Below are 20,178 nucleotides of genomic sequence, written 5' to 3' on the forward strand. Positions count from 1 at the left end.
GGCGGCGCGGGGCTTTGGCCCGGCGGGGGCCGTAGCGGCGCGCTTGGTGCTCCCGGGGTATGCTTCGGCCCGGTGGGGCTGTTTCGGCGGGCTCGGGGCTGCCGGGTGCTGCGGCGGCCCGTCAGCGCCCCGGCTGTGCTGGTTGTGGTGAGGGGGTATATCCCGCCTCCCGCCAGCCCGCGGCCTGAGGTGGCTGCGCGGCGGGGACGCCCCCCTCCTGCCCCCCGGGGCAGCTCTGTCTCGGGTGGGAAGCACTGTGCCCACGGAGCCCCGCGGCTGCTTTGCTTCGAGCTTCTCATCTCTTGCGCTAGGGAGGCTGCGGTGTGTGGGTTTTTTTAATTGCTTTCTGCGCTCCTGTGAGAGCTTTTCAGCAAAGTGCCTGTCCTTTGTGGCTCCTTTTTCTCAGCTCCTTCTGGAACAAGCGTGTAATCTGCCCGGCTAACCTGCAGATAGCCTGTGGTAATGAAAATAGCCGTTTTGGTTTGGAAATACAGGTAAGCATCAGTTCCGTTTGCGTTTAGCAGATGCTGCTGTAGTTAAGAGCTTGTATCTTGATTCTCATCTTCTGCTCCCACCCCCCAGATCATAGTAACTTCTTGTCTTTTTTTTTTTCTCCTTTCTTCAAATTCTCTATAGATACGTGAAAAAGCTACGGTTTGCTTTTTTTTTTTTATAATGGTTACATAGAGGTTTAATAAGAATGGAGATTAAACTAGATGTTCTCATCTCTACTTCTATCAAGCAAAGGAAACCATGGCCTCGCATCTCATGGATTGGACAGGTAAGTGCAAGGAACTTTTATTTAGATAAAATTCTGCAAGGAGTAAGTTTTGTAATTTTATAATACTTTGTAATTCCATTTGGGGGGCGGGTGTAAAAAAAAAAAAAAAGCCTCAGGGAGTGATTTGAATGTACCCCACATAAGTGTTCTTGAAATAAATGACTTGGGTTTCTGTCTTACTGACTTGTGGCTGAATTTGCAAATTTTTTCTGATAAATAACAGGGAGGTGGGGTTTTTTTGATTTCTTTTTTTCTTGAAAGACCTGTCTCTCATATGAGATTGTTGTTTTGATGGTTCTAGTTTTTCGTAACCTTTTTTACAGTATACTGTTGGAAATTGTGAATAAAACTTTTTCCTATTCCATCCTGTGTATTTTGAAAGACATGCTTTCTTAAGCTTTTTTAATAAAATGAGACTACATTTTTTTTTCCTTCTTTTCTAATATGTGTTTTGCGTTTAAGTAGGTAACCATTTGAGGCCAGTTCCCTCTTCTGTTGAACTCACTGGCAAAAATCTCACTGATTTAAGCACTGCAATACGAAATAACCAGTGTCTAATTTGTTGTTGTGTTGTCATTTGTTGGCAGGTAGTTCAGTTGAGGTACCTTAAAGAACTTTTTTAATAATGATTGTTAAATTAGTTTGATAGTTTGAAACTTGTGTACCAATTTCATTATGACTGTAGGTTGATATATAATGTTGTCCTATAAAGCAAATCTGCCAAAGAATGAGGTTAATATGGTAATTGCAGCTGTAACATATTTTCTTTTCTTTTTTTTTTAATTATATTTCCCTAATATTTCTTAATCTGTGCATTATTTTGCAGGCTTATGTAGGAAACAATATTTTTAAAAATTAAATGCTCTTTTTTCTTTCAACAGGAAAAAGAGGCTGTTTTTCTTCTAGATGATAAACATATAAATGAAATTAATCTGACATCGGGGAAGACAAAGAAGAAAATCCCTCGGCTGCAGTCATTGTTGAAAAATGTGGTTGTTTTATCAACATCAAGAAATGGTTAAGTATAATATTTTATGTGTTATAAACTCATGTTATTTTATTAGTAGTTGTAACAGTTTAGAAAGGTATAATATCTAAAGGATCTGCTGGTTCACTGTCAGCTTTAGAACTGTGGCAAGGATGGTAGGGAAGAAAGTTTAAGCACTTCACAATAATACCCTTTGAAACATCTCTCCCCTGGTGAACACAGGTGCTTGGTTGGCAGGAATACTCACAACAGGCGAGCTGTTTCTTTGGAATAAAGATCAGGACTGCTTGAAAATTGTTCCAGCAATTGAAGAGTCTAGGAAAGTAGTTGCAGCAGCACAAGGTGGGTTTTTTTTCTATTAGTCTTTTGAAAAATGGAATAGCGCAAAAGTGATTTTTCTTTTGTTAAGTGTTATTGCACAAGTAAAAGCTGTATTCTCACACACAGGCACATATTTGAAAACTTCCATATCACACATTGTTGTGTATAGAATAATCTCACTGATACCGGGTTCTAATGTGAAGTATTGTACAGGCAATTCTGGCATTTCAGGGAAGATCAGTAGCACATTTTGGAGCTGAAGGTAATGGATAGCAGATCACATACGCATTTATGAATGGTTTTCATGAAAGATGGATTTCAGAAAAGATGATCTCAGCAAACAGTTCTAGTGGTTGAGTCTTGTGGGAACAATAATTCACAAAATGCATTAAAAAGGGCCTCCCACCGGACATTATTGCTGCCCAAGGTCTACTGTCAGTGATGAAGCTGGGAATGAAAGATATTTAAGGTGGAGCTTGGATATCCTGTGATAAAGGAAAAAAACCCAAGAAATTTCCTTTTTCTTCCTTTCTTTAAAAAATATCTAACAGAGGAGCAGAAACTAGTCTAGCACATTGTTGTGTTTGTTGTTTTTCCCCAGAGTGTTTAATGAGATTGTACTTGTATGTGTCTGGAGATGGCAGAAAGGCACTGTTAACTACTCCTACAGCATGTGTCTTTTTGTGGGAGAGCACAGAACATGAAAATACATCCTCTTACAAAAATTCTGGGCGTTGGACACAAATTTTGCCTGGTGAATCGGTCATGTTGCCTTCTACTGAAGAAAAAGAAATTGGAGTGCATGCTGCTTTTATACAAAATGAGGTAAAAAATTAGTCTTAAAACAATCACTTAATCACTTAAGTAAATTAGAGCCACAGAAGCTACAGTGACTTTTGAGAGTGATGCCTGCTGCTTTGGTGTTGTGTTCAGGCTTAATTGTTCAATTCATGTTAGATTTAATCACAACATAATAACAGCCATACTGGATCAGATCAAAGTCTATCTGGCCTGGTAGTATTCTTGTCAGCGTTTATGTTTCTGAATGACAACATTATGTTATTTAGTCTGAATTGTAATAGCTATTGGTCTAAATATTTAAAGAAAAAATTGTGAGTAACCAGGTTTTTGGGTTTGTTGTGTTTTAGCTTGTGATTGTTGTTTGTGTTTTTTTCCACAGATACTGGGTGATTGCTGTTTGTGCTCTTTTGTGTTTTACTCTGGAGAATGTTTGGTGCTCACATTTTTGATTCTTCGATGGCATGAAAATAGCTTTAAATATGTTAGGTAAGTTTAAAGATATTAGAAGTCACATTAGCTTAAGAGGAATATTTTTATTAAGTACTTTAGAGCTGGGATTCAGGGCTGCAATTGAACATGCTTATACTGATGTCCAATTAGCCTATGGTTACAAACACCTACTTATATTTGCATATGTGCATTCATAGAATCATAGAATCATCTAGGTTAGAAGGGACCTTAAAGATCATCTAGTCCAACCATCAGCCTAACTCTGACAAAAAAATAAATAAGAAATAAGCAATAAAAATCACTAAACCATATTCCTGAGGACCATGTCAACCCGTCTTTTGAACACCTCCATGGATGGTGCCTCAACCACTTCCCTGGGCAGCCCATTCCAATGCTGGATAACCCTTTCCGTGAAGAAGTGTTTGCTAATATCCAATCTAAACCTTCCCTGGCGCATTGAGGCCGTTTCCCCTTGTTCTGTCTCCTGTGACTTGGGAGACAAGACAGACCCCCACCTCTCTACACCCCACCTTCAGGTAGTTACAGAGTGCGATAAGGTCTCCCCTCAGCCTCCTCTTCTCCAGGCTGAACAACCCCAGCTCCCTCAGCCTCTCCTCATAAGACTTACTCTCCAGACCCCTCACCAGCTTCGTTGCCCTTCTCTGGACCCGCTCCAGGACCTCAGTGTCTTTTTTGTGGTAAGGGGCCCAAAACTGGACACAATACTCGAGGTGGGGCCTCACCAGTGCCGAGTGCGGGGGGGTGGTCACCTCTTGGTTCCTACTCACCACGCTGTTCCTGATACAGGCCAGGACACCATTGGCCTTCTTGGCCGCCTGGGCACGCTGCTCGATCATGTTCAGCTGACAGTCGACCAACACCCCCAGGTCCTTTTCTGCCCGGCAGCTCTCCAGCCACTCTGCCCCCAGCCTGTAGCACTGCATGGGGTTGGTGTGACCCAAGTGCAGGACCTGGCACTTGGCCTTATTGAAACTCATCCTGTTGGTCTCAGCCTGTCGATCCAGCCTGTCCAGATCCCTCTGCAGAGCCTCTCTACCCTCCAGCAGGTCAACACTGCCACCCAGCTTGGTGTCATCTGCAAACTGACAGAGGGTGCACTCGATCCCCTCATCAGATAATTGATAAAGGTGTTAAAGGGAATGGGTCCCAGTACTGAGCCCTGTGGGACATCACTCGTGACCGGCCGCCACCTGGATTTGACTCCATTCCCCACCACTCTCTGGGCCCGGCCCTCCAGCCAGTTTTTAACCCAGTGCAGAGTATTCCCATCTAGGCCATGGGCAGCCAGTTTCTCCAGGAGGATACTGTGGGAGACTGTATCAAAGGCCTTGCTAAAGTCCAGGTAAACAACATCCACAGCCTTTCCTTCATCCAGCAAGCAGGTCACTTTGTCAATGAAGGAGATCAGGTTTGTCAAGCAGGACCTACCCCTCATGAACCTGTGCTGGCTGGGCCTGATCACCTGAGCGTCCTTCATGGGCTGCATAATGGCACTCAGGATGGTCTGTTCCATGGCCTTCCCAGGCACTGAGGTCAGACTGACATTATAGCATGCCACATTATATATGCATATGTGGACAACGTACACATATATGTGATCGATATCAGGACAAGCATTTAAATATGGTTAATATAACAGCCTTTATGTATGTATGCTGTATTTCGTTTCTTTATCTGGGCTGGGACTGTGCACTGTAGTAGTTTTACTGATGCAATGACTTAAAAATAATCCTGAATACATGTGTAGTCCATTCATCTTCCTAAGTAAGATGTGTGAGTTAAAATGGATATATCCTTTGCAGGTATAGCTTGAATAACTTGCTAAAATTTTGCCCTATGCTTGATGGGGTACAACTGCTTTGTTAAATGATGCTCTTTTGATACTAACTTTGTAATGATTTCTGCCTTGCCCGGGTAAGCGGTATCACTCTTCATGCAGTTTGTCAGTAGCATGGTAATGCCTTTGTGGTAATACAAAAAATGAAATGGAGTGTAACATTCACAGTGTAGAACTGCATATAGATACATATATATTGTAGTACTTGAAACCTGAAATTGTAACCACACTTCTCAGCCATGTTACTCATAATTTCTTTATGCCAGCTATCACTCAGTTTCATTGCTTAATATTGTTTAATTAATTTTTTTCATGTTAATGCTTTGGTTTTTGTCTGTTAGGTGGCTTGCTTCCAAATGGAATCTTTCTTGTGTTTTCTACCATGTTTTGAATCTTTTTAGGATCATAGAATAGTTTGGGTTGGAAGAAACCTTAAAAGATTGGTTGGTCCAACCCCCCTTGCCATGGATAGGAACAACTTTCACTAGATCTTGCTGGTGGAAGACCAATCCAATCTGACTTTCACTGCTTCCAGTGATGGGGCATCCACAACTTCTTTGTTCAAAGAAGCATATTATTGATTTTCATTTTTGAATTCTGAGTACTGCTGGGTTGGATCACATTATACTGTCTTAAGATGCCACTCCTGGCTAGAATGCAAGTGCCTTAATTATATGGCATGAATCTATATTTATTTGCAAGTTCTACACTATAGTCCAAATTCTTGCCCCATAAAACTAATTTTCAGTGCTCTGACATAATTTTCAAACTCATGTAAATGCAAAATAATTTTCATTTGTAAGATTTTTGAAGAAAAATAGATTCTACGTTTTTATTGTTCATGGTTTATGTGTTTTTAGGATGGTTTTCTAATACACATGAATCATGCCATTCAGTTTAACTGACTAATCTCTTGGGTTTGTTGTCTTTTTTTTTTTTTTTTTCTTTTCTTTTGGTGTTCAGTTCTTTGCCATACCAGATCCACTGGGTACAGCAGACTTGTTCTCTTGTTAATTTGATTCCTCAGTGTGTGCCTATAAAGTCAGGAGGAGCTTTGCTATGTGCATTTGCAAGGGATGGACTTCTGCTTGCAGTTGCTGTTAATCAAACTGATCCTAAGGTATGAATGATAGACAGTACACCATTTAAGCTAGTATTTCAGTTTGAATGAAGTAGTAACGGGCCTTGAATAACACATCGTTATGAGTGACTTTCAACATTCTTATTGATGCGTGAATATTCACATTGATATCCATGGCTAAAAAATTCTGCCACAACTTGTAACTTTTTGAATGCCACTATTCAGTTAAGAAATCCATGTAAGCTCCTCTGTCACTTGTAATCTCCAAGAAATACAATAATAAATTCATTTCAGTTACTGCATTTTTTCTGCAAAGATTCTGGATGATTCTCAGTCAGGCTAATATGTGGAGGTTAAGTTCCCACTTCATAATGTTATTCCTTCTAACATCTCAGAGGCCAAATCTTAATGTAGATTTTAGTTGACAGGGACCAATTTATTTCTTGTACCGGGATGGGATGATGCAGTCCTTCAAAGCTCCACTTGCAATTCACCCACAATGCTGGAGAAGAGGAATATAATATAATATAATATAATATAATATAATATAATTTTGAGGGTTTGAGAAAAAGTTATGTATATAGTAATTTTAATTATTTTTCAAATGTATATATAGGTATAGAAATTAATAAATAGTAATAAATATTGAAGTACAATGTCATTTCTTTCACATAGAATAATGTTTCCAGTATATCAAATGTAATGCATAACTTCCTAATAGAGATTGTTTTTTACAGTAATGACATTTTGATACAAACATTTATGTTTTATTTACTTTTTCTTTCTAGGCAACTCAGATTTTGTTTTTAAACACTTTGAATTTTGTAACTGTTTCTGGTAGCCTTAAAGGTTGTAGTAGCAAGAATAGTACAGTCCCATCCAAGTTTATCAGGTCAGTAATTTATGTTGTTTCTACTGCTGTTGTGGATTTTTTGGGCTTGTGTTAGGTGGGGGAAGGGGTAGTTGTTTTCTTAACTACTTTTTTTACTCTCCTAACCTTCTGATACAGAAATTTGACAAGAGAAAATTTTTTTTCCTGCCCAACTTAGATCTTACTGGGTTGGTGATATGAGTTGGACTCCTGATAGCCTTTTCTTGGCTTGCATGTTAAAACGTGGATCTTTGATTTTATTGACGTGTATGGGTGAATTGCTGACTTTGATTACTTCTGGCTGCTCTGTAGAATTTGGACCAGCAGAGTTTATTCCATTTCATCCACTAATAACATACAGGTAAAAGGGTTTAAAAATATTTATGTCTTTTTCATATGATTATATCTTGCTTTCTAATGTATTTTTTTACAATTTTACTTAAACTTCATCTTTCAAATTCACTCCTTTGCTTTTCATGTGTCTTCTCAATATCTGTTTCTCATTCGTAGTTCTCTTCTATTTCTTATTATGGGTTTGTCGTGATGAAAATTGGCATTATGAAAATGTAAGTATACAAAAGTGATTTGGGTTTTTTAAGTGTTTGAATTTAGTAGTAATTAAAAATACCGTGTTTTTGTGATGTAAAAAGACGTTAAACTTACAGAAGTACTAAAAGTGCAGTTTTATTTTAATCCAGTGGTACCTCTCTGCTCACTATTTAATTTTACCTATAGAACTTCACATCATGTTTCAATATCAAATCTTGTAAATAACATATTTGTGTGGACAAAAACTAGTTAGCTTTTAAAATGTTTTTTGAGGGTACTCCAGATTGAAATTTTGAATAATGTTGCTGGGTGCATGAAGGAATAGAAGGATCTTTGATAACACTGTTTAGCATAAATTTAAAGTTATAAAAAGTGTCACTCTGAGTAACTAGAGGAAACAGAATTTAAACTTTAATATTTTTTTTTTAAAATTGCATTAATTCTGAGTCATTAAAGTCAGTGTGTAAATGTGACACTTCATGAAAACATTCAAAGCTTTGTATTGCCTTCTTATACTGGCTGAAAAACCAGATACCGAAATATATTAAAATACCTTAATCATGGTTATTTATTGAATGTATGCAGCTACTTTGTTTTCAGATAATCTACTAACTTTTGGACTATTAAGAAATAAAAAACCCAGTAATTTTACACAGTATTTCAAAGTATTAGAATACATGTGCAACACAGCTTTCTGGAACTCAGTGTGTGATTTGACAAGAAAAGAGTTTCTCAGGCCTCAATTGTAGGAGAAGACTTCCGTGTTCACGTAAAATTTTCTGTTCAATGAATGATTCTGAAGTAGTAAGACTAAGATGTTGAGGGATTTTTTATTTTTTCATACATTAATTTATTAGAAACTACTTAGAATTTCATCTTCAAACATTCATTGTAAACAGTAAGAGAGAAGATAAGATAGGAAAGTGTCATATTTAAAATTAAATATATAAATACATTTATAGAAAATTATTTTTATATGTTCATATTAAATAATTTAAAATTTTAGGTAAAAACATGGAATTTAAAGTCAAATTGTGAAAAAAATGCATGTAGTACTTATTAATGAAATAATAAGAGAATACTGAAAGCTTTTTTGTTTTTCTTTAAAGAAGTTGCAACTGCAGCAAAGTACTGACGTCTTGCAAGCATAAAGTTATCAAGAGGGACACTTCCTTATAATTCTGAATAGACATTGGGACAGTAGTACGAGTGGTGTTAAATGTTCATAAGTTATTTCTTTTCTTTTTGTGCTTATTACATAAAAAAATAAGAAGCAACTATCATATGTATCTTTATTTTAGACAGCAGTACTCTTTTTGTCAAGACTCTAGTCAGTCTCTTGGGTCTTCAGCTTCTGAAAGTGATGTTACGAGACAGAGATTCTCTGTTGCTTCACATTCAAGATTACCCTACCTCATCGTCTCTGATGGATACATGATAACAGTGCTTAGATGTCCTAGCAACCTTTCACCATCAGGATTTATAAGATCCCTTTTGCTTGATTCAACCCAACGACTTGAAAATATCTGTCAGAATTTGCTGAACTCCAAGGTAGGGTTATGAATTTTTTTGTAGGCTTTAAGTGAAAAACTTTATATGTGTAAAAGTGTGTAATTTTTAAACTGAGTACCTCGATTGTGTTGACTGTGATATTTCTATAAATCCCTCTCAATTTTAAAGTTGTTTTGAAATAAGTGTTAATCTAAAAAGCAATGAATACATAGTTTTCTCTAAAATTTTATTTCTTTGATGTCTGGGTGACGTTTCAGTAAAGTGTAGTAAAGACAACAGTCTTAACTGTCACTATATATTCTTTCTTGAACTGGGATTTCTATATTTACAGAGTTGATTCAGAGCATTGAGAGGTATTATGCTACTCTGACCAACTCATCCTTTCAGAACAATGCAAAAAGAATTCTGTAAAGTTCTCCATCTTAGTTTACTGCTGTTTTAGATCAGTTGGCAACAATCCCAGTGGGGCTGTGTGCCTGTGGCCGCTAGGTTCTCAATCGAGGTTGTCAATTAAAGCTTGCTTAAAGCATTTTTGTTTTTCTAAATTGAGCTAAGTCTGGGAGAAGGGAAGACTTTGAAGGAAGAGGTCCTGCAACTGTTGCCAACTGTGTAAGATATAAGAGATATTGTTTAGAATTTCAGCATTTGATGATGATACATGACTTGTCTTCCAATTGAGTTTGTATTTTGGGTTTTTGAAGAAGTGAGCTGTGATGGTGTTCATGCATAAGCTAGAAAAGTGGGCAAGGATTTGAGGATTTAAACAGATACATAACTAGTAAGAGTGCAAGAAGGCCCTACAAACTGGCAAACTTGTAGCATCACTTCAGGAATCAAGAAAATAGATTCTTTTAGTATGAAGCAATTAAATTTTATGGTGCTGAGGAAATACTGCATTCCTGAAGCATGGTCAAGTGACAGTTTGTTTCTGTGCAAAATATGCCCGCTGACCTGTTCTCTTTTTCTGTCTGGGACTTTTAAACTGAAGCTTTTACAGAAGGGACTGATTTCTTTGTTGTGTTTGGAAAGATTTTGGTTTATGTTTTGGTATTATGATATTTTTTTTAATCTGATATTTTGATATTATGTTTTGTGTCACTGTTATTTCTTTAGACTAAAGTGAGACCTCTGTGTCTGCGGTCACTGTTGTCTTTAAAAGCTAGTCTTTTAAAACATGCTCAAAACCAAAGTTCTGTCTTTTCTACTATTCCAAAATTCCTGGAAGAGGACACAACAGAAATGAGTGAGAAAACCATGGATTTACTGGTACTTAATAGCTTTTTTTTTCTACTTATAATTATGCAAGTGATTTAACTTTAAGGTATTCTAAATGTAAACAATAACTTTCTTCAAACAATATAGGTATATTTGCTCTTACTACCTATATTTAAAGTAAGTCAATATTGGTTAAATTCTCATTGTCTTTATAGGTTCACAGCATATTGTTACTTTTCTCAACTGATACTTGATTTTTATTTTCAAACATCTTACTTCTTTCTGTGATCAAAGTTGCTGTGCAGCCTTTCCCAACTCTGTTTCATGCTTTTGGGTTTTGATTTGTTCTTTGAAGTTTTTGAACTTTTATTGAATGGCTCTTATATCCTACAGGTATTTGGCAAAAGCTCTTCCTTGTACTCTGTGCTTAGTAAAGGACGAGGTTTCACTTTTTGGTATAAAGTCTACTGCTGTGTTTCAAATGTTCTATGTTTTTTTTTTATTGTTAGATAATTTCATTTCCGTCTGCTAACTATTTCAAATATCCGCATTTAGTCGGAGATCTATATGAAATTGCTGAGGATTAAACTTGCAATTCAGCAGGTTAATTAAGCATAAAGATTTCAATTGTGAGACTGATTAAATGGTGATTGCTTGCATACTATGCTCTCTCCCAATAGACTTGAATTCAACTATTGATTTTTTTTTTTTGGTCTGGTTTAGGATTATGAAGAAGAATCGGATGACGAAAAGCAGTTTTGCAATAGCCCATCCCGCTCCTATAGCCAAAGAATCCATTCATTTGTTGGTAAAGCTGATCAAGGCCACTTAGAATTTGCGTCAATGTCTGATACTATCCATGCAGAAGACAATACTGAAGAGAAAGATAAAATATCAGTGGAACTATATTCCATTCAGAAAAACCTCCTTGCTGCATGGCAGATAGGGATTTCAAAAAACATGGAAGAGAAAGATATGTTGCTGAATTACACAGTGAACTGCATTATCCATTTTTTCAACATTCTTCAGTTTGTGAAATGTTCTTTTCTAAACCAGGATGCATCTTTAAACAAGTCTGCGAAGAATATTCACTGGATGCATTGTGTGCTAGAATACTTGCAGCACTGTTTAACTGCCTTGTGCTGGCATTCAAGAGCCGGTCTGACTGGGCATGTGGCAAAGCTGACATTACAAACTTTAAAACTGATGCTTAGAGAGCAACAAGATCAGTTGTTCTCAAAAAACCTTTTGGCATGCTTCTGTCTATTGAAAATGGTTTCTCACGTTCTAAGTAGCATATGCATACTAGAGTATGAGAAATTTTTTGCATCTCCTCATGGTAATAGCCTTGTGGAACTTGACTCTCTGACGGTGCCCATTTTCCTAGTTCTTGATGAGAGTACTACTCAGCAATTCAGCTCACTGAACTCTCTGCTTCAAGAGCCTCCTCAAGCAGTAAAGCATGATGCAAAAACAGAAAAAAGGTATGGATAATCTTTGCATGGGGAAAAGAAATAGACAGGAAAACCACGTGATCAGGCCCAGTCAGCATAGGTTTATGAAAGGCAGGTCTAACCAGATCTCCTTCTATGACATGTTGACTTGCTCAGTGGATGAGGGAGAGGCTGTAGATGTAGTCTGCCTGCATTTCAGTAAAGCCTTTGATACTGTTTCCCACAGCATTTTCCTTCAGAAGCTGGCTGCCCAAGGCTTGGACAGGTGTACTCTTCTCCAAGTAAAAATTCGGCTGGATGGCCAGGCCCAAAGAGTGGTGGTGAATGGAGTTAAATCCAGTTGGCAGCTGGTCACAAGTTGTGTTTCCCAGGGCTCAGCACTGGGGCCTGTTCTCTTTAATATCTTTATCAATGGTCTGGATGGGGGGCTTGAGTGCAGCCTCAGTATGTTTGCAGGTGACACTAAGTCGGGCAGGAGTGTTGATCTGCCAGAGGGTAGGATGGCTCTACAGGGCGACCTGGACAGGCTGGATTCGTGGAATGGTGTATGAAGTTCACCGAGGCCGAGTGCCGGGTTCTGCACTTGGGTCACAACATGCCCACACAGCGCTACAGGCCTGGGGAAGAGTGGCTAGAAAGTTGCCTGGTAGAAAAAGGACCTGGGGCTGTTGGTCAAAAGCCCAGGTGGCCAAGAAGGCTAACAGAATCCTGGCTTGTGTCAGAAATAGTGTGGCCAGCAGGACGAGGGAAGTGATCATACCCCTGTACTCAGTAGTGGTACAGTGCTGATGCCTCCTGTTGAATACTTGTGTTCAGTTTTTGGCCCCTCACTATAAGAAAGGCACTGGGGTTTTGGAGCCTGTCCAGAGGAGAGCGGTGAAGCTGGTGAGGGCTCTAGAGCACAAGTCTGATGAGGAGCGGCTGAGGGAGCTGGGGTTGTTTAGTCTGGAGAAGAGGAGGCTGAGGGGAGACCTTATTGTTCTCTACAACTGCCTGAAAGGAGGTTGTAGCAGGGTTGGGGTTGGTCTTTTCTGCCAAGTGATACGACAAGAGGAAACAGCCTCAAGTTGTGCCAGGGGAGGTTTAGATTGGGTATTACAAAAAAATTACTTCACCAAAAGGGTTGTCAAGCATTGGAACAGGCTCTCCAGGGAAGTGATGGAGTCACGTCCCTGGAGGTATTTAAAAGATGGGTAGACATGATGCTGAGGGACATGCTTTAGTGGTGGTTTTGGCAGTGCTAGGTTAACCATTGGACTTGATCTTAAAGGTCTTTAACCTACGTAATTCTGTAATTCTGTATTTTGGAACAACAATTTTACTTTTCCGTGTTATACTAATTACAATATCCTTTTGTTTCTTTTCTGTGTCATACTGTATGGAAAACCATGATAATCTGTTAAAGCATGCTTATTAAGGCTCAGACCTGTAGTTGAATATTCTTTAGTTATGGTGCCTAAGCTGATTACTGCCAGTCAGTTCAGAGATAATTGGTGGGTTAACAGCTCACACTGTATCTGGTAGTGCCAAATCAATCCAGGTGTTGCAACTTAAGAAGCTTTTTGTGCCTCTTGCCCAGTCCACTCTTTCCCGTACGGAAGTTCCAAATGCTGCAAAGCCATGAGGCTGCTCACATGCAAGTCTTTTACAACGTCAATTTAGTCAGCAAAGTTTGCGATTGATTATGGATATGGTGTCCCAGAGCAATAAGAAAACCCCCAGTGTGTGGAACCTTATGGAAGTATCAGAGCTCTTTGTTCTTTGAAAATACAAACTTGAAAGAAGCTTAAACTGAGTGTGCTATCCAACTATTGGGAAAGTATATTATTATTACTGGAGTATTTCTCTACTGCAGAACTCAGATGAATCAAATGTGTTAATTACATGAGCAAGCTGTTCCTTTCCAGAGATTTAGAACCTAAGGAGCGTTGTAACTCACAAATCTAATCTTACGACAGTAGTGTGTTTCTTTAGTAAGCTTAAAATGTAGTACTGTGTTCGTTGCGAATTTGATAAGCAAGTTTCTGTTTTCTCTGATTGTGCTCCAGCTACTGAGCACTGTACATATGACTGACTATGTATTAATAATGAAAGCAATAGTGCTAGAGGAGAAGATGGAGATGTGTTGCAGTTCTGTGCGAGCTTTTTCAAGTCCCTGGCAATGTATCACCAGGCTTATTACATATGTGAGCTGGTACATCTAATAATGCTGTGCTGGGCAGCAGAGACTTGCCAGGCCTTAACCCATACTCTGCAGTCTTTTGTTTCCCTGGCTTTGCTTTTCTATGTGACACTTTCATTGTATCGATCTTGTTTATAAAGACACTGATACATGTTTTGAGGTTTATCTTAGGTTATTTCATTTCAGCATTCTTTAGATAGAAAGGGATTCATTTTGGGTGCATTTGGGTGCTTGAAGTAGATTGATTCTTCCAAACTTGAATAAATGCAGCCGTGTTTGTTGGTCAAAAAGCAAAAACCAAGGCAGAAAATGTTTTATTTTTTTCCTCTCATTGAAGTCAAGAAAGTAGTTGTTAACAAAATACAATTTAGTTTTCAGATACATAATGTGAAACATAGACATCAGAAATAGATGTAAGTAACTGTTTATTTTGGATGATTTTCATAGTATTATACTTCTTGATCTACAGGTTGATGGTACTGTGGCAATTATTGTATAAGAAAGTGGTTTGGTATCAGATGCAACTGAACAAAAAAGTGAACAAGAATGCAGAAGAAGAGTCTGTTGTCTCATCACTTTTAAGTCACATACAAGCGACCCTCCAGTCATCAGGAGTGACCTTAGAACAACACTTGAAGATTAATTCTGTGTCTGGTTAGTATTTTGGAAAGAATGTTAGATAGTTACATGGTTAAGTGAATACTAGAAAAATTAGGTTCAAGTTAATGACAGTCCATAACCAACCACCAGATTTAAGAAAAGTTAATAGTAGGACTTGTCCTAAAATTCTGATTAGAACTCTCTCTTAAATACTTCGTGTCCCAGTATTCCTGTAGATTGTACTATAATCTTTAGAGCTTGTTGAGCTAAATGAAAAGACTATATTGACCAGTTTGCTTTGCATCATATCTTAGGGAATCTGCATGCAGGATCTTAATTCTTATCTCATTTGTACTGTGTTATTTCCTATGAAATAGGTGGGCATCACAATGTGTCTTTTGCTGGATTTCTATGTAGAAATCCTGTTCATTCCATGCGATCACTGAGGACATGAGCATGTCGTGAATATAGGTAGCCTCAACTAAGCATCTAATTTAGTATAATCTAATGTAATAGACTTAAGCTAGCACATTTATTTTGCAAACAGTACATGCTGTAGCTTAATTTCCTACACATTACTGTCCTATGTTCTATTTTCGTTTCCTGTCCCACACTAATAAGCCCAGCTTCCCACTTCTATGTACTTTATACAACACATTAGCTCCTTCATGTCTCTTTCACTCATCCTAACAATACATACAACTTACCCTTCCTTTTCACCCCTTTCTTATGTCCTTTATTTACATTCAGTTTGCCGAATAGACATGGCAGTTTATAGATGAGCTAGTCTAATATATATGCTGATGGACCAGGCAATGCCTGAACTGGCTAGCTGCTGCTAAGCAGGGCAGAATGGCAGATTTGTCCTTTTTTTTAGTTCTGTGGTAGCACTGTTTGTTATTTCCCTCCTTCTCCTTTGCCCAGGAGCTCTGCTCTTTGGCAGTTACCTTTCTGTCAAAGTATTTGAGAATTGATCAATGGATTAAAAATTGGAATAGGAATAGAGGTGAAGAGGTCACATTTAGAGATGGAACGTATAACAGTCCATAAACCTTTTGTTTGAAAGTGCCTTTACACTGAAAAAGAACATATTTGTTCAACTTTCTAAGTAATTTAAAACTACTTTTTTCAATGAAAAAATGTCTTCCACATCATAGGAAATATGAAAACAGATAAGAGACAATGCTTTTCACCATTAATAAAACTACTGTGGGGTTTGAATATTGAAGTTTCTGACAATATAGTTAACATTTATAAACTTGTGTGATCTGAAAAAAAATCTTATTACTATAAAGCATGTAGGAGTAATTATAACCTGGATTGACTTTTTTTGATTTATCATTTTAAAAAAATGCAAGGAGGGTTATTCAAAATCATCAGATGCTGAAAACTTAGATTTAGCTCTGAGAATAGAAATTTGCTGGAGACTTGCAAATTTTATTATGTTTTTGATAACTCTGTAATACTGAAGTAAGTGCATGTGTGTTTGCACATATAAAACTAACTATATAGAGCTTTTAATTTGTTACGTATGTGACTTTGATAGGTGAGGAGAAGTTCCTTTTAGGCTCATATGGAGAATCTGTGGACATTTGGAAGAGATCCCTTTGTGAAATCAAGGCAAAAGGTAAGGGATTAAAATCTTTTTTGGGGTATAGGGGTAGGATGTATAATCACTTTATGTAGTTATTTGTGTCTCTGCCCTTCAAAAAAAAAGGGGGCTAGACACATAAAGGGTGCATATTTGAAATTAAGCTGGGATTTGAATAGAGACCTGTCAAAATTTAAGTCTGCTCCTTGAGAAAATTGCATGGATTTCAATTTTAATATCAGTGTTTTCTTGTGATTATTAAGTACTTGGTGCTGAAAAACTCTGGGTATATTTCTGGGCAAGAAAGAGACAATGAAAAACAGATGAACAAAAATCCCTTCCTTTAGTATAAAGGATTCTTTTGTAAAATGAGAAGACTTAGTGTTTGGGGAGTAACAAAACAAAATAATTTATGGCAGGAGTTTGTTTAGGAGTTGATATGAAACAGACATTCCAGAGGCTCTTCCCAGGCATCATGAGAGAAAATTTTTGCTAGTTACTATGATGAGGAATAGCTCACACAGAAAGAATTGACAGGATATTGGAAGCTTGGTGGATGTCTAAGCAGTTTCTTCATGGCTTAGGCCTCCCTTCTTTGAAGGCTATGCTACCAAAGCTCTTCTGTCTTTGTACATGTCTTAAGTTACACACTATATTGTTTTTAAAACTTTCAGATCTCTAGAAGTAAAACTGTTATGGATGAGCATTAACTTGCTAGTAACTGAAAGGCTGTAGAATGATCTGATTTTCTAAAATAGATCCTCTTGAGTTCTACTCATTCTCAGAGAACATCTTTACATAGGTATGTTTCTGGAGAGGGAGGAATTAGTACTTCCAACCCTACTGTGTCTGGTTTTGTGTTTGTTTCTTTTCCAACTGGACATCTGTCCTTTTTTTCTCTTTTAATGCAGGAGGAAAAAGAACACGTTTTCTTCAGATTAGATACTATCTTGCAATATTATTTTGCCACTTGTATCAATATAACTTGAGTGAGGCTCAGGGACTCTGTGATCATCTGGTAGGAGAGATTCTAAGGCGATCGCAGCTCTCAACGAGTCAGATGGAAACATTTTCTGGTATGTTTATATTGCATAAAAGCGTCATAAGGTATGATGAAAGTTTGAATAACCTAGTATCTAATTTCTGTGCCATTATCCACACACTTGAGAGCATGCATTTCTCTTCACACTGGGCTGAATTCTGTTTTCAGTGACTTTAAAGATCTCTTTCTGATCCTCAGATTTTCTTTCAGCTGCACTTGTTGGAGTAAGCGTTTGGATAATTTTCATTTTATTATTAATAGTGAAAGCATAGGCTCTTAAACATTCTTAAATTCAAATCACTCAAGGAGAGACTTTGGATAAGAAAAATAAGGGGGAAATGATGTGATTTCATTTTATATTGATTTAACATTTTTTTATGATACAAAAAAATAAAATAGTGGGGTTTAGATTGGTTACCAGTCCTAAACTGACAGTGGGATTTCTTTTTTGGAGATGCCAATAACTTTTTTCTATTAAGTCAGAGTAGTAAATCTAAATTTCCAAATTTAAACAATTTTTTTGACTCAGTGCTCATCTAAATTTAGATACTGGAGATGCATCTCTAGTCATTGGAAATCTAACATAAAAGTCTTTCAATATTGATATAATGTGCAATTAATGTAAAAGATTAAGCTCTGTAAGTCCTGAAAGCTTGTAAAGAAATAGAGTAATACCATAGTTCGTTTGTTTCTTAAAAATGTTACATAAGCTGTGATTAAACAATTTTAGAATTCAAATTGTTTTAAATTGTCATCCTATTTTTTTTAATTTAATACCTGTATTTTTTAGATACCAAGTATTTTCAGCATGAACTATGGATGGTAACAGATATTCATACTGAAACTGCTATGGCTGTGATTCGTTCCATGGCACGATTCATGGCCGCTTATTTCACAAATCAGCTGCTCTATATCTTTCCCCCGCACAATGTTGACATCCTGCATCCACTTCACATCAAACAAGGTATTTTCTTTAAAAACAGTTTAATTTGCTGTGCTTAACTCTTACCATTTTTCACGTGTATATCAATGCTGCCTGTAATGCACCAACATGGTGACACATAGTTTAGCACCATTGATTGTAAATATTAAATAACTTGTTTTTTTCAGATATTTTTGTTGAGGGAGGGCTGTGTCTTTCAGTGGGATTCACCTCCTTTTCTACCAGGCAGCTTTCTAGCCACTCTTCCCCAGGTCTGTAGCGCTGTGTGGGGATGTTGTGACCCAAGTGCAGAACCCGGCACTCGGCCTCAGTGAACTTCATACACCATTGGCCTTGGTCCACGAATCCAGCCTGTCCAGGTCGCCCTGTAGAGCCATCCTACCCTCTGGCAGATCAACACTCCTGCCCGACTTAGTGTCACCCGCAAACATACTGAGGCTGCACTCAAGCCCCCCATCCAGACCATTGATAAAGATATTAAAGAGAACAGGCCCCAGTGCTGAGCCCTGGGAAACACAACTTGTGACCAGCTGCCGGGGGAGAAGATTGTTTGTTTTTTTCCTGAGTTCTAGCCAGATCTCTCTGTTCATGCAGGCTTCTTCCCACTGGCTTGTCTTTTGGCACATAGGGACAGCCTGCTTCTGTGCCATTTAGATTTCCTTCTTGAAGAACATCCAGCCTTTGGGACTGCCTCTCAATACATTGATTTCCCCCCCACCCCCCTTTTTTTTTTTAATTTTTTCCCCTGCGTTGAGGTTCATGATCAAAATCTGATATTCAGATAAAAGGATGCTGTGTTTTTTGCACCTAAATTAGGCAATATTAGAATTTCATGCTTCTTGCACTACTTTTTCTTAAAGATGCGTCTCTGACTGCCTTCGATCCTCCAAAAAGTGAGACAAAAGCAGTGCTTAACAAATAGTTGAATTGAATCTGATATAGAATCATAGAATGGTTAGGGTTGGAAGGGACCTCAAAGATCATTGAGTTCCAACCCCCCTGCCATGGGCAGGGACACCTCCCACTAGAGCAGGTTGCTCAAGGCCACATCCAGCCCGGCCTTGAACACTTCCAGGGATGGGGCATCCACAACTTCCCTGGGCAACCTGTTCCAGTGTCTCACCACCCTCATAGTAAAAAATTTCTTCCTGAGATCTAATCTGAATCTTTTTTCTTCCAATTTAAAACCGTTTCCCCTTGTCCTATCATTACCCTTCCTGGCAAAGAGTCCCTCCCCAGCTCTTCTGTGGGCCCCCTTCAGATATTGAAAGGCCGCTATAAGGTCTCCCCGGAGCCTTCTCTTCTCCAGGCTGAACAACCCCAGCTCCCTCAGCCTGTCTTCACAGGAGAGGTGCTCCATCCTTCTGATCATCTTCGTGGCCCCTCCACTGCACCTGTTCCAGCCGGTCCGTGTCCTTTCTGTGTTGAGGACTCCAAAGCTGTACACAGTATTCCAAGTGGGGTGATCACACCATATGATGTGATCCAAACTGAAAAGCCAGAGGAAAGCATTTTTTGCTTATTTGACAGTTGAACACTTGGGAGCCAAAACGCTTCAGACACCATGTCATCAGAACAAGTGGGAATGTTAAGTGGTTTGTTGTTGAACCCAAATAGTACTTGTTAGTTTAGATTCTGTATTTCAGCAGAAATGCATTCAGTAGAAATAGTGTTTATCACTGTGAATGATTTATCATTTTTCTGCAAGAGATTCTGTTTAAAGATTTTCATTGTTAGGAAATCTTTGGTTTCAGAGTTAATTTTTCAGTGATTTAATGTCCACAGGAACAAAGAGTTATTTGGCAGTATTGTAAGTACTCTACTAGTAAGTTCATATTATAATGCCAGATATTTCACAGAATCACAGAATCACAGAATTGTAGTGGTTGGAAGGGACCTCAGAGATCATCGAGTCCAACCACAAAAAAAAAAAAAAAAA

The 20,178-nt window shown here is 38.1% G+C and overlaps 1 protein-coding gene across 4 annotated transcripts in view; it reads left to right on the forward strand.

Moving 5' to 3' along the window:
• The first annotated feature begins 332 nt into the window (after window positions 1-332).
• Window positions 333-20,178, forward strand: part of LOC106891209 (chromosome unknown open reading frame, human C5orf42) — a 67,748-nt gene continuing 47,902 nt past the window's right edge. For 3 of the 4 annotated variants that reach the window (XM_014947591.1, XM_014947592.1, XM_014947593.1), the window contains exons 1-16: window positions 333-494; window positions 637-781; window positions 1,663-1,798; window positions 1,992-2,111; window positions 2,692-2,915; window positions 3,271-3,377; window positions 6,163-6,319; window positions 7,069-7,172; window positions 7,330-7,512; window positions 9,002-9,251; window positions 10,326-10,478; window positions 11,151-11,911; window positions 14,533-14,717; window positions 16,210-16,290; window positions 17,166-17,330; window positions 18,087-18,260. In XM_014947591.1, coding sequence (XP_014803077.1) covers window positions 701-781; window positions 1,663-1,798; window positions 1,992-2,111; window positions 2,692-2,915; window positions 3,271-3,377; window positions 6,163-6,319; window positions 7,069-7,172; window positions 7,330-7,512; window positions 9,002-9,251; window positions 10,326-10,478; window positions 11,151-11,911; window positions 14,533-14,717; window positions 16,210-16,290; window positions 17,166-17,330; window positions 18,087-18,260 — 2,881 coding nt within the window. In that variant the 5' untranslated portion in view covers window positions 333-494; window positions 637-700. Of the gene's footprint in view, window positions 495-636; window positions 782-1,662; window positions 1,799-1,991; window positions 2,112-2,691; window positions 2,916-3,270; window positions 3,378-6,162; window positions 6,320-7,068; window positions 7,173-7,329; window positions 7,513-7,661; window positions 7,718-9,001; window positions 9,252-10,325; window positions 10,479-11,150; window positions 11,912-14,532; window positions 14,718-16,209; window positions 16,291-17,165; window positions 17,331-18,086; window positions 18,261-20,178 lie in introns of those variants that run through there. The other variant, XM_014947594.1, reaches the window with a different exon arrangement.

The sequence above is a fragment of the Calidris pugnax genome, unplaced genomic scaffold, assembly GCF_001431845.1.
Source record: "Calidris pugnax isolate Ruff unplaced genomic scaffold, ASM143184v1 scaffold156, whole genome shotgun sequence".
NCBI classification, from domain to species: Eukaryota; Metazoa; Chordata; class Aves; order Charadriiformes; family Scolopacidae; genus Calidris; species Calidris pugnax.